This window comes from Mesocricetus auratus, unplaced genomic scaffold, assembly GCF_017639785.1.
Source record: "Mesocricetus auratus isolate SY011 unplaced genomic scaffold, BCM_Maur_2.0 Super-Scaffold_6730, whole genome shotgun sequence".
Lineage (NCBI taxonomy): Eukaryota > Metazoa > Chordata > Mammalia > Rodentia > Cricetidae > Mesocricetus > Mesocricetus auratus.
This window is the reverse complement of record NW_024429184.1, coordinates 22,990,819-23,004,950: the sequence shown is the minus strand read 5'-3', so window position 1 is coordinate 23,004,950 and position 14,132 is coordinate 22,990,819. Positions and strand designations below refer to the sequence as shown.

Below are 14,132 nucleotides of genomic sequence, written 5' to 3'. Positions count from 1 at the left end.
ATGGTGCTGGAAAAGGATCTGAGAGTGGAGAAGGAGCTACATATTGATCCTGTAGGCAACAGGAAGTGATCTGAAACACTGAGCATGGCTTGAGCATATATGAGACCTCAAAGCCCACCCCCCACAGTGACATACTTCCTCCAACAAGATCATACTTCCTTAAACAAAACCACACCTCCTAATTGTGACACTCCCTATGAGCTTATGGGGGGCAATTACATTTAACTACCATAGATGGTGATGAGTAGCTGAGGGGAAGGAAATGCCAGGAGACTTGCATGAGAACTTTAAAATGTATAACAAGTACTCATGAGTAGTGACTGAGAGAGCCTGGAGTCATAGGCTTTGATATGCAGCCACAGGTATATGTCAATGGAGCCATATGTCTCTTCTGTCACAGGTAAGGGAAATGGCTCCTTTTGGCAGATAGGAATTGATTTCACAAGTTCTTGAGGAATTCTGGGTTTTTTCTAACAGTCAGAAATCCTATAACACAGCATGATTTCATTTCTGGCTATTTGGACAGCTTGAGACCTCTCAGAAAGCTGTATAGAAAGTATAAATCTTGATGTTCCATCTGAAAAACCTACAGAATCTCGGTGTTGGTAGCACATCTGAATCTGCATTTCAAAAGGTTTCGAGCCAATCAATTATCCACTTGGCTAGGGTAGTATTATTTTAGCTCTTGATCACCCTTTAAAATGAGGTAAAGGGAAATCAGTAACTACTGGGATATGAAAAAAAATGTAATCAACTCAATAAACACATAGGAAGCATTCCACTTTTCCAGATAGCAGGTACAAAAAAGTTGTTCTAGTCAAGGTAATTCATGTCAGTTACTATAATCACAGCATTTATGTCTTGGGCATTGAATATAGTGTTAAGAGAAGCTTTTTCTTTGCTAGCCGCTTTGGTTTATCCCCCGCCAGTCGCCTGGGCTCTGCCGCGCCAGCCTGGTTCTAGAGCCGCATCAGTCCCAAATAAACACACAAGACGCTGTATTAATTATGAAGCTGTTGGCCTTGCTTGTCTCTTTCTGGCTACCTCTGCCTTAAGTAATTACCCCATAATTGTTAATCTAAGTATGTCTCTTACCGGAGAATAGTTTTGGGCTCCTACCCCATGCGTTACATCTCGAACTCCTTGTCTTTCTCCTTCCCAGAATCCTCCTGGACTCCTAGTCCCTCCTATCTTGGTTCCCTATAGGCTCAACAGTACTTTATTGACAAATGCACAGGACTTCCCCCAACAATATAGTAGAGCTCACACAGGGGCAGGGCAGACATTCTGGTCAGACTGTTCTCATGAAACGGTCTTTTCAAAACTGAACTGGAAATCAAGACTGCACACTCAATGCCCCTTGCTACATGGCCTCCAGGTTGGCTATGTAGATAAAGAATTTGTAAAGAACAAGTAGTATGCATTCCCTTTGGTCATCTTGCTGTCTAGAAGTAGTCACAGCACCTCAGTGAGATGAAAGAAGGCAAGGAAATGAGATCTTGAGTATTTACGAAGGACAGAAAACAGCTTGGCAAACAAATAGTATCTTTGCCACTGGTATGCAGTAAAGCGGAGCCTCTATTAAGTAAGCACCCATGAGGATATGTGGTCAGCAAGAAAAAGCTCCTGCAGAGACTGTTCAGCTCCCACTGTTCCTGTCTAAAGAGTTCATGATAATGGAGGCAACTCGATTTTATATTATAGATAAAGTACTCAAATAAAATATGCATGACTTGTGCAGTTTTTTTCAGGAGATAAGTCATCTATGTTGAAACACTAATTGTAGCATTGAATATAATGAATTATTATTGTGACATGCAGAGAGATTATGCATAAGGAATGTCAAGTGTTTGGGGTCACAGGTTGGCATATAGAAGACAGACATGCTGGCTGGTAGAAACTTTGAAGGTTCTACTGACATTCTCTGGTAAGAGCATTGGAGCAAGCTGGATGTACATATATATATATATTTTTTTTTTTTTGAGAAAGGGTTTTTCTGTGTAACAACACTGGCTGTCTTGGAACTCCCTTTTTAGACCAGGCTGGCCTCAAACTCACAGTGCTAGGATTAAAGGCATATGTCACCACTGCCCGGGTTGGATGCTAATTTTAAGAGTAAACAAAATGAGCACAAGCAAGCTTTCATAGTTGGTATGTTAACAACACACACTCTTACTCAGTCTTTTAACCATTAGAACTACACTCTCTCTCATATAACACAATATTCATCAGTGTGCCTGGAGGTAGATGATGATCTCTTCTTCATATTCTATTTCATGAAATTTGGTATTGCTAACTTAGTTATTAGGCTTTGATACCTTCAGATATTTTAATTTTGTGAGCTACATATTTTAAGATTAGCATTCTACCTTGTGGATCTCAGGAATCCCCAATACCTCCAAACTCACAAAATCCCCAAACAAACTGAAAGCCAGAAAGGACAAAGGCTTAAGCATTTTTTAAAATAATTCAGTGCCCTTGAATTTAATATAAAACATTAGTCTTCTATAAAATTTCTTCAATATTAAAATTTCAAATTTATATATTAATTCTTACAACAATCCTTCATTGTTACCTTTTTAAAAATAAAATTACGTTTAATGAATTAATTTGTGTGCATGTGTATGTAAGTGTCAAGGTGAAAGGCTAACTTTTGAGAGTTGCTTCTCTTCTCTACTATCTAGAGTCCCAGAGATCAAACTTAGGTCATAAGGCTTGGCAGTAAGTACATTTACCTGCTGAGCCATCTCTCCATCTCTCCAATTTTATTCTTAATTATTATTGTGAGCTGTTATTTAGTTATGGTTTCTATTGCTGTGAAGAGACACCATGACCATGCAACTCTTATAAAGGAAACATTCAATTGTGGTGGCTCATTTACACTTTCAGAGGTTCAGTCCATTATCTTCATGGCAGGGAGCATGGACGTATGCAGGCAGACATGATGCTGGAAAAGTAGCTAAGAGTCATACCTCTTGCAGGCAACAGGAAGTCGACTGAGACACTGAACAGTATCCTGAGAAAACTCAAAGCCTGCCCCCACAGTAACAGTTCCTCCAACAAAGCCACGCCTTCTAATAGTACCACTCCCTGTAAGATTATGGGGGCCAATTATATTTTTTAAATTTTATTTTTAAATTTAAATTAGAATCAAGGTTGCTTCACATGTCAATCTCAGCTCCCTCTCCCTCTCCCTCCCTTCCTCCTACACCCTCCTCCATGGGGGGTATCCATGGTCTGTCATTTCATCTAGGGCAAGGCCTAGGCCCTCCCCCAAGAGTCCAGGATGAGAGAGCATCTCTCATTGTGGGATGGGCACTCAAAGTCCATTTGTATGCCAGGGATAAATACTGATCTACTACCCAAGGGGAGACCAATTATATTAAAGCTACCACAAATCCCAAATCTGAAGCTTACCTATATTCTTCAAAAGGGTTCTGCCTTCCATCCAATTGGTTATAGTCACTAAGTTCTATAGAGAGTATTTTCCTAAGGTCTTTGTCTTTTTTACAGATCACACCTGCTAACTGACCTCTTGCTGATTCCTTGTTTGGGAAGACTCCATGCAACTGGACTTTCCAATGGGATCTTTTGCTAAAAACCGTCTGCATTAATATTCTGTCCAGCACCAGATGAACCTGATCTTGGGCCCTTCTAGTGTGTTCTGTTCTTGTTCAATCTACTATCAAGTGTGGTCCTTGTCACTGAATGTATAGGGACCACTGCAAAGAGACTGACATTCTGTATCCACCACTTCTAATAAGACCTTATGTGAATTCGCTTTCTAATACAGGTTTTGGTGTCTAAGTCTGAGGGGATAGAGCACACCAGCTTGTCCAGTGAAAAGGAACTCAGAGCTTGGTGAACTGAGATGCCATAAGCTATCACTCACGTGAAGGAAGGACCTCTGTTAGTCCTCCACCACTGCACCAAACCTTGGTTACAGTTTCGGAGGTCTCTGTTCAGGGTTGCTTGGCTCTCTCCTTGCTTTGGGCCTGTGGCAGCACAGTGCATCATGGCAGGAGCACCTGGTGGAGGAAGGCTGTCTGCCTCGCCACAGCTGGGAAGAGAAAGGCAGGCAGAAGGCACTCGGTTCTCAGTATCTTCTCCTATGGACACAGCCTAATGATGATCAAGTTTTCATAGTGTATAAGATTTGATAATGACAATTGGTCACTGTGATCTGGATTACATATTTACTATATCATACTGCTTTCACTCCTAAGTAGACTCCCTAACTACAAAAGGAAAAGGAAGCAACAAACAAGCAAAGGATATAAAGCCGTGTATTATAAAGCAGGTGTTATTTTATGACGGCAGCAGCCTCATGTGTCTTTGTTCATTGCACGCCTTCATTGCACCATTGTTTGGGGCTTGAGTTAATCTGCTTTTGCTCTTTCTGTTCATCATGACCCTGGCATAGAGACCAGTGCGCCACAAGATATACCATTGAGCTTTATATATGTATCCCCTATGACATCACGAAACAAAGAAATCTAATGATGCATTTCTCAGAATGTGTCCTTGTTGTTAAGCAATACATGAGGACAGATATTTAACTAGGGGAAAGATTAGCTGCTTCAAACTTCTTTCTCTTATCAGGATTATATGCTTAATAAATTGTGAGTGATTATAGTCCTGGGATGCATCTTTAGGAAATAAGAGACAGAAAGTTAGATGTATAAAATTGTTCATTGAACCATTATTCAAAATAGCAACACTTTAAAACAACCCATTGAATATTGATGATGTCCCCAAATGGTAGATATTTATACTATTGAAAATGACAGTTGATGACTTTATAGAAGCTTTCGGTCTACCATATAGAGTGCAATTAAAACACCATGATACAGGCATGTGGCTTTTCCGACCACTGAAACAAAGATTCATTGGGCAAGGGAGGAAGTAGGGAGGCAAGCAGAGGGTCTGAGACAATGTGTATGCTGGCATCTCAGTGAAGCTGCTCATATGAACAAACGAGAGGCAAGAGAGATGAGGAACGTTGCAGAGCTCACTCACTAGTGACAACACACTGGTATCACTGCTGATCCCATGAGGAGGTACCGCCATGGTCTTACATCTGTTTCCATAGGCCCTTGCCTACACAAGGTCACAGTTTCATTGAGAACTTCTGGTAAATTGGAGCATTTCAGTTGTTAATATATTCAGATTATATTTTAAATTCCTCAACAAGGTATGATTTATCTTTTAAAACAATAGCCCTTTCTAGAATATACAGTATGGCACAGTTACTGAACACTTAAATTTTGACAGTTTTTAAGACTGCTTCCTGTCCTTGAATTTTGTTTAAAATGATTTGAATATATCTTCTCACATCACAAAGCAAGCAGAGGCTGAGCTCACACTAAGGACTCATTATTTTGCCACCAAGAAAGCTGCAAAAATAGTATTTATTAAGCTCTTGGGAATGTGTAAAGAACCAAAAGAGTTGCTTGAAAGATGTCAGAGTTTGCAAGAGGTTTGCCTTGACTTTGAAAGTAGATCAGCAAGGGTGGAGCCAGACTCAAAAGGCCAAAGGGGGCTAGAGAAATCATACTTCCCATTACTCGCTCTCATGCAGAACTTCAGTTAACCCATCCTAGAAAAATGAGACCTTGCTTTTTAATGGTATTCAGGGAGGCGTGCGGTAATCATATTGAGGAATGACTTTGTGAGTAGACAATAAATATGTCTGTGTATCAGTGTTATTGCACTTGAAAAAAGCATTGCTCAGCCATAGAAAAACTTCAAGGATTAAAAATGCCTGTGTTAGTCCGTAGCTCTGAGGCAGCAGTTTGTTCCTCTGGATTTCTGCGGTCTGTGTGCAGGGAAGCAAAGCAGATCCATACAATAAATTGTGTGTGCACACACATGATTATATTTAGAAGGAACCTAACTACACATATTTCTACAGAGGATTTCAAAATTAACTATAGTTTTATCAGATGGCACATAAAATAGCTTTAATGCAGTTGAAGCCACCTGGGATATGTATTAATTTCATTCATTGCTTACCAAAAAATATTTATTGAATCTCCTGTTTAGTTGGGATGTGATATAAACTTGTGTTGTTCTGTTCATCATGACCATAGGAGAAACAGAAAGTGCCACATATTTATGGCATAGAGACCAGTGTACCACCAGATAAATCCATTGAACTTTATGTAAATATGCTCTGTGACAACCCACAATGGGGAAATCTCCTAATGATGCATTTCTCAGGATGTGGGATATTTACTTTCCCTTTAGACAGGATCTTTCTCTGTAGCCCAGGCTGGCCTGGAGCTCATTACACAGCCAGGTTGCTAGGGAACTTGTGGAACTCCTCCTGGTTCAGACTCATTGTTGCTGAACTTGTAAGCAAGAGTCCCCATGCCTAGATATGGAGCCTTCAGCTTTGTGAGAACTGCCATCTTAGATACTGTAGAGCTTGGATACATACACAAAGAAGGTCCTGGCTAAAAATCAACCGAGGAGTAAGAAGGAGACACAATCAGTACCTAGGGCATATGTAATTAAAGACCGAAAACTGAAGCTATTAGGGACCTTGGACTCACTCTATAGAGTAAATGTTCTTTTGATAAGCACATGCTTTCATTTCAACAAATATGTACTGAGTGACCATGGGCCAGGCACTGTGCTGGTAAAGAGTAAACAGCCGTACAGACAGACTAGATTCGAGGATTTATGAGCTTATAGTATGATAAAGAGATAAGCGTGTGATGTGGGATCTCCTGTATGCTGCAAATGTTTGTTGCTTTTATTGGTTGATGAATAAAGCTGTTTCGACCAATGGCCAGGCAGAATAGGGCCAGGTGGGAAATTCAAACAAAGATGGAGAGTGAAAGGAGGCAGAGTTAGGGAGATGCCTTGTAGTGTCCAGAGAAGCAAGATGTGAGGTAACAAGCCACGAGCATCTTGGCAAAATATAGACTGATAGAAACAGGGTAAGTTAATTGTGAGAGCTAGTCAGTAATATGCCCGAGCCATTGGCCAGACAATTATAATTAACATATGCCTCCTGTGTGGTAATTTGGTTAAGTAGCTTCAGAATGGGGCAGGACAAAAAAAACTCACCTCTGACTGCATGCATGAAATCACCAAGTAAAGCCAAAATAAAATTATCATTAGTGCAGAGGATAAAATTGTATTTGTTTCTTAGGGATGCTATAAAAAAATGTTACAGCTGTGTGGCAGTAGTGCACAAATCCCAGTACTCGGGAGGCAGAGGCCAAGTGGATCTCTGTGAGTTCAAGGACAGCCTGGTCTACAGAGTAAGTTCCAGGACTGCCAGACTACACCGAGAAATCCTGTCTCAAAACACAAAAGCCAAACCAAAACAAAATACAACAAACTGAGCAACTAGGAACAACAGAGATTTATTTTCTTGTTCAAAATGCCAGAAGCTAGAGATTAAGGCCCTGGCAGGCTACGGCTGAGGCCTGGCCCTCTTGTTAGCTTCCTGTGGTCACTGACAACCCTCAACATCCCTTTGCTTGTGGCAACACAGCCATAGTCCCTGCCTCCTTTGTCACATGATGTGAAACCCACTTTTCGAGTCTGTTTTTGTGTCTCAATTTCCCTCTTTTTATAAGGGCGCCAGTTATATAGGATTTAGGGCTAATTTAGCATGACCTCACTATAACTTGACTCCCCAGTTTCAAATACTGTCACTCTTTCAGAGGAACCGGCATTTAAATGAAGAATTCTGTTGAGCATAAGAACCTTTGCCTTGGGCATTCTCCTTGTAAGAATGAGCTCCTGTCTCTGTCTTCATTTTACATCCTTAGCCCTTAACTTCAGATCGTTGTAAAAGTATGGTAGCGCCATAGCCGCGAACACACTGGCGGCTCGCTACAGATGGAGGTCCCACCGAGATTGGGAATAAGAGAAACTGCTAAGAATCATACTCGAATGCTGGCCAGCAAGTAAGTTTTCATCATGGGACTGGCCTTCCGAAAAACACTGCTATTTGAGGGCAGCGTATTTTGGACTTCTGCATGAGGCAGTTACAGGGTATCTGCCACACTGTTCCTTCTCACAAACAGTGGAAGGGACAGAAATGGACCAGGAGGAACTCTACAGCCATGCCTCGGTATGTCCCCAGCATACTTGATGCTCTCTGAAGAGCAGTGCAAAGCAACACAGCTGGGTGTCACCAAGTGCCAGTCCTTGTGCAAGAGACCCTTTTTCATTTAACTCTGACAATTGCTCTAAGAATTGGAAGTGTGATGGGATTTCTATTAGAATTATCTGAGGAAGAATTATCCCAGGGAACTGACTCGGCTTCTTCTGAGAAGCAAGAAAATGTAGCAGAAGCTAAATAGTAGAAAAGTGTCTTTCTTGAGAAGAATGCAGTGACGGCACAATGGACTCATTTCTGGATTTGATGCAGAATGCATTGAATAAATTGAATTCTTCCCCTAAAAAAGAAAAAGAACCTTTGCCTCATTGTATGATCTAACCAAAGGAAGGAACACAGAACTCTCATTTTCCGAGCAGTGTCTTGTGAACCCTCATTGCATCAACAGGAAGCAGGATGGGTCTGTGTAGCGGTCCTCACTGGGAGGTCCCTTAAGGTGAGCTTTTACTTAAGGATGAAGCCTCAGTCCTTGCGGTCTAGAAGCACTGGGAACCACAGGCAACTCCAGCCTTTCCAGTTTTGCGATTAGAGATTGCTGTCTTCATCCCAGATGCCATGTGGTGGTTTGAATGAGAGATTTGCCCACAGGCTCAGGTATTTGAGCACTTGGTCTCCAGTTTTTGAGATGTAGTTGGAAGGTGTATTCTTGTGGAGGAAGTACACCCCTGGATTTTGAGGGTTTAAAGCCTACCACATTTCTAGTTTTCTGCTCTCTGTGCTTGCCATTAAAGATGCGATCTCTCCGCCCACAGATAAACACTGAGCTGAACTCCTGGAATCCAGTTGCAGACAGGGAGGAGTGATGAGCAAAAGGGTTAGGACCAAGCTGGTGTAACCCACAGAAACAGCTGACCTGAACAAGGGGTTGTTCATGGGCCCCAGACTGATGGCTGGGAAACCAGCATAGGACCAACCCAGAACCTCTGAACGTGGGTGCCAGTTAGAAGGCCTGGGTGATCTATGGGGCCTCTGGTAGGGGATCAGTATTTATCCCTAGTATATGAATGGATTTTGGGAGCTCATTCCACATAGAGGGTACTCTCTCAGCTTACACACAGGGGGGAGGGCCTAGGCTCTGCTTGATAGACTTTGAAGATCGCCAATGGGAGGCCTCACCATCCCTGGGGAGCAGAAAGGGGATGGGATAGTGTGTTGGTGGGGGGGCAGGGGAGGATGGGAGGGAGAGGGGACTGGGATTGACATGTAAAACAAGCTTGTTTCTAATTTAAATAAAAGAAGGAAAAAAGATGTGATCTCTCTGCTTGCTATTCCCACCACCAAGTCTGCCACTCACTGTGAATCCTCCCTGCCATGATGTACTCTTATCCCTCTGAAACCATAAGTTAGAATATGCTCTGTCTTCTACAAGTTGCCTTGACCACGGTATTTTATAATAGAAACAGAAAAGTAACTGATACATTGTGTTGGAACCTCCGCCCCCCTGACAATGGGTGGGACATGCATATCTGCATTCAGGCAGATACTTAGGCAGCTCAAAGGGCCCTGTGTTGCTTGGCCATGTCACGGCTATGTCAGCGTGTTATGGGGCTGTATGCATGTGCAGACTTCCCCTTTTAAACAAACACCTCCACACGTCCCGTCTCTCTCCCTTTGTCTCTCCTCTCTCTTTCCCTTCTCCGCCTCTCTTCTCCATTTCTTTCTCTCTCCCCCTTCTCCCTTTTCTTCTTCCCTTTCCCCTCAATGAACTCCATGTAGATTAATGAGTCTTTTGGTTCATGTTCCATCTCTCCTGTAATTTAAACAAAAGAACAACACATTGTCTTAGGGTTTCTGTCACCATGCAACCTGTGCATATCTCTCTGACCAGACTTCTTCCTGGACATCAGTGCATCTCCATTCATAGTTCAAGTCTTTGTCATTAGTTGATGTATCCCAAGGAAAACGAAAGGAAAGGGCCATGTAAATCTCACAGAGATAAGATTTCTAAATTGGATGGCCAGCTAACAACCATTTCTGAGTTCAGAATCACAGTAGCACTACTTTTAGAGAGTTGCTGATGAAGTGCTGGGAGGCAGAGGAGGGACAGAAGGTTCATTGTTGGTCACAGGACACCAGGTATCTGGGGGTGTTTTTCCAGTGAGATTCTCCATGGAGATGAAAGCATTCATAGTGATAAGCCATGCCTGGCACTACAAAAGAGTCAGGTAAAAATTCACACCAAAGGAATAGTAATAAGTGTTGTGTTCCTTCAGACAGAAGACTAGAGGTTGCCAGGTTGCAACTCTGGGCTTGCCTCTGATGATCTTGGGATGCTCAAAGTCCATGTTGTCATGTTTCCCTGCCCAACAACTACATTTCTTCTTCTCATTCCCTTGGCCTCTTTGTAGGACCTAGGGTCACAGAGCTTCTGCTTCCACTCAGTTCTGATTCTCTCTGACCCCCTTAATCACATCCATTTCTTTCAAGAGCTGAGTTCTTTAGGCACTGTGAAAGGGAGACCCAGAAACAGATCATCAATGTATCATGCCACACAGCTTTGTCATGGAACTTCAGGGGAAGTCGTAAGGTACCTGCAGGTGTCTGGCTGCTACCACTAATAGAAAAGGGACGTGTAGACCCTGAATGCAAGGTACTTGGATTAGCATGAGGCAGAAAGATGACCAATGCATTTTGTCATTAGTGAGTTAGAAGCAACAAACTTCCTTGGGATTAGGTCATGATTCCTAATGATAATTGAGTCATCTTAACAAAAGGTTTGATTACATTCCTTGTTCATTCACTTATTGATGAATTGCTTTGACGGCTCAAAAATGGTGAGGAACTATACAAGTGATTTGATATATAAGCACACTGAAATCCTGCTATTAAACACCTGGGAAAACCACATTGAGCACTTGGGCAAAAATATGTCAGAAATAGAACCTTCATTAACCCTGAAGCCAAAGAGCCCAGATGAAACTTAAAAGAAACCCCAAGACAATCCCTGAGAGGAAAGCAGGCTAGCAAAAACATGAATCCATAGTAGCTTTCTTAGTTAGGGTTTCTTTTGCTATGAAGAGACACTATGGTCATGGTAACTCTTACAAAGGTAAACATTTCATTGGGACTGACTTACAGTTTCAAATGTTTAGTCCATTGTCATCATGGTGGGAATCATGGCAGCATGCAGGCAGACATGGTGCTGGAGAAGGAGCTGAGAGTTCTACATCTTGATCCTTAGACAGCAGTAGGAGACTGTGTGCTATACTAGGTATAGCTTGAGCATATGAGACCTCAAAGTCTGCCTCCACCATGATACACTTCTTCTAACAAGGCTACACCTCCTAATAGATCCACTCCCTATGGGACAAGTATTCAAACACATGAGTCTATGGGGGCCATTCCTATTCAAGTCACCACATTCCACTCCCTAGCCCCCATAGGCTTGTAGCCATAACATAATGTGGAAATACATTCAGTCTAACTTCAAAAGTCCCCATAGTTTATAACAGCTTCAACACTGTTTAAAAGTTCAAAATTCAAAGTCTAAGATTCAAGCAGTCTATTAACTGTATTCCCCTGTCAAGTCAAAATGAAAAAGCAGATCACATAATTCTACCATAAAATTGTATAGGATATATTTTACTATTCCAAAATGGAGGAAAGGGAGCATAGTGAGGAAATGCTGGAACAAAACAAGACCAAAAACTAGCTGTACAAACTCCAAACTCTGCATCTCCATGTCTGTTATCAAAATGCTCTTCAGATCTCCAACTCCTTTTAGCTTTGTTGACTGAAACACACTCTGTCTCTTGGGTGGGTTCCACTCCCCATTATCAGCTTTTTTTTGGCAGGTATTCCACAACTCTGGAATCTCCAAGGCAATCCAGGCTTCATCTTCACAGTTTCACATAATGGCCTCTCTAGGCCTCCATGCAGGGACATCCCTGACATCCCTGGCATCAGTGGCTTTCCACAGTCACAGAGGGAGATGTCATAACCTCTTTCTTGTATCCCTGACTTTAAACCCAGAACCACTTTGCTGTAGCTGCTTGTTGATGCTGAAGCATGGCCCTCTTGCTCAATTACTTCTTCACAAGCTGCTTTCAATGACTTCCTTCATGGGTATGTTTCACTACCCTGGAACTTAATCTGTAGACCATGCTGGCCTCAAACTCAGAGACTCACCTGCTTCTGCCTCTGTAGTGTTAGGATTAAAGGAGAGTGACACCATACTCAGATTTAAACTGTTTTTAATTCCTTTTCACAACTTAGAAGCCTAGCTGGGTAGAGTCTTACCCTGAGGTTGTCACTCTCTTTATTCCATTTAATATCTTCAATCTGTTTATCTCCTTGAATACAGGACTTAGATTCATTCCATTTTCTGGTGCCCCTTTTCTCCTTGAACTATAGATTTTGTAGTTTTCCTTGCTCATCTTGTTCTTTTTCATTATAGATCTTAACAAAAATGAACACTAGTAATTACACAATAGGGTTAATATTAGAGTGTTTTGAGATTTTTCTCTGCTATTGGAATTAATCCAAAACTTCACTTTAGCCTCAGGCAGGCTTTTCAGACAAGGGCAAAAAGCAGCCACATTCTTTACCAAATTATTACAAGCCACATACTAATGTTCTTCTCCTCTGAAACATCTTGAGCCAGGCCCCCAGAGTTCAAATTACCCTCAACACCACTGTCTTGCATGCTCCTACTAGTATGGCCCATTTTTCACCAACTGCTACAGGTGAAGAGAGGTGTGTGTGTGTGTGTGTGTGTGTGTGTGTGTGTGTGTGTGTGTGTGTGAGGACATCTGTCCCTTGCCCATATCGCCATATGGTAGATGAGGGGCAGGACCAGATCTCCCACACTCATGTTCTCGCGGCAGTTCACCTGCACCTTTGTTAATAGAGTCAGCTTTGCTGTGCTTCCCAGGCGAGGTGCAGGGCTCACTTAACCGAGTACGACAGCTGGAAAGGGGAGAGTCAGCACCCTTGCCCATCACAGGTAGCAGGGGTGGAGGGGGTGGGAAGGGCCCCTTTCCCTTGTCCTTACCACCCCATGACAGACAGGGCTGCGAGGTCTTGCTATTCCACTGTCACACCCTCAGGGCCAGCTAACCTACCTGTACCTCTAGCAGGATCAGCTATAAAAAGGATACTTTAAGAAACTGAATAATATGCTAGTATTTTATTGCAGTTATTATTTATGATGTCCTATTCAGGAGATAGGAGATGGGGACCTTGTAGGGTTCACCTCTGTCATTACTGTACTTTGATCATTAGAATCCCTTTGATATCATCATTGATTTTACAAGTAAATCTCAAAAACATTCATTTGCACTCATTGTTCTAATATATTATGCCATCCACTGTTGATCTCTTTCCATGAACAATAAGACTCCAGCGTCTGTGCCATCCCCTGCAGTTTCTTTTAGTGCCATTATCTACGATATCCCACTCTTATGGAACCATTTCACACTCCTGGGTACTGATTATCAATGCGCTACAAGGAAATTGTATTTAAAAGCAACCATCAAAGCAAGGAGAGTTGTAGGCGAGAGCCCAGCCTCTCAAAATATCCTAAGTTCATCTCTTTCAGGGTGCTTCATCAGTGAGAATTTATTATTCTCAATTACACTGCTCTCAGCATTTATGATCAGCTCTGGTCCCAGGTCAGATGCTGCAAAAGTTTCACTTTGCAAAGGAATTTGAGACTACTTTTTCTGTAAGCCGGGTTCTGTATCATCTTTATGTATGGGTTACAGTTTAATGTAAATAAATCTGGTCAGAAATACAATGCAGAATTTCAACCTTGCATGATGGATTTGTGCATGCTAAGCAGCTACTCTACCCTTAGGGTATACCTATTGCCACAGAAATTTAACTTGAAATAATTGATTCACAGACACTAGTTGTGGAATCCTCTCTTTAAGCTGAATGTTATGTGTTAACCCAATGTAGGAGTCATAAAAATGGAACCAGTTTGATTAAAACAAGGGTTGGAGGCAGGACCTTTGAAAGAGCTTCAAGGATTCTCAGAATATATAAG

General features: G+C 42.0%; 1 protein-coding gene across 2 annotated transcripts in view; it reads left to right on the top strand.

Moving 5' to 3' along the window:
- LOC121137645 (synapsin-1-like) overlaps positions 1-5,280 on the top strand; it is a 29,243-nt gene extending 23,963 nt beyond the window's left edge. Inside the window, exons 1-2 of one of the 2 annotated variants that reach the window (XR_005874940.1) lie at positions 263-400; positions 3,514-5,280. Coding sequence is in view for 1 of the 2 variants with exons in the window: in XM_040740314.1 (XP_040596248.1) it covers positions 3,514-3,527 (14 nt within the window). In the remaining variant the exon portion in view is untranslated. Of the gene's footprint in view, positions 1-262; positions 401-3,513 lie in introns of those variants that run through there. The other variant, XM_040740314.1, reaches the window with a different exon arrangement.
- The last annotated feature ends 8,852 nt before the right edge of the window (positions 5,281-14,132 follow it).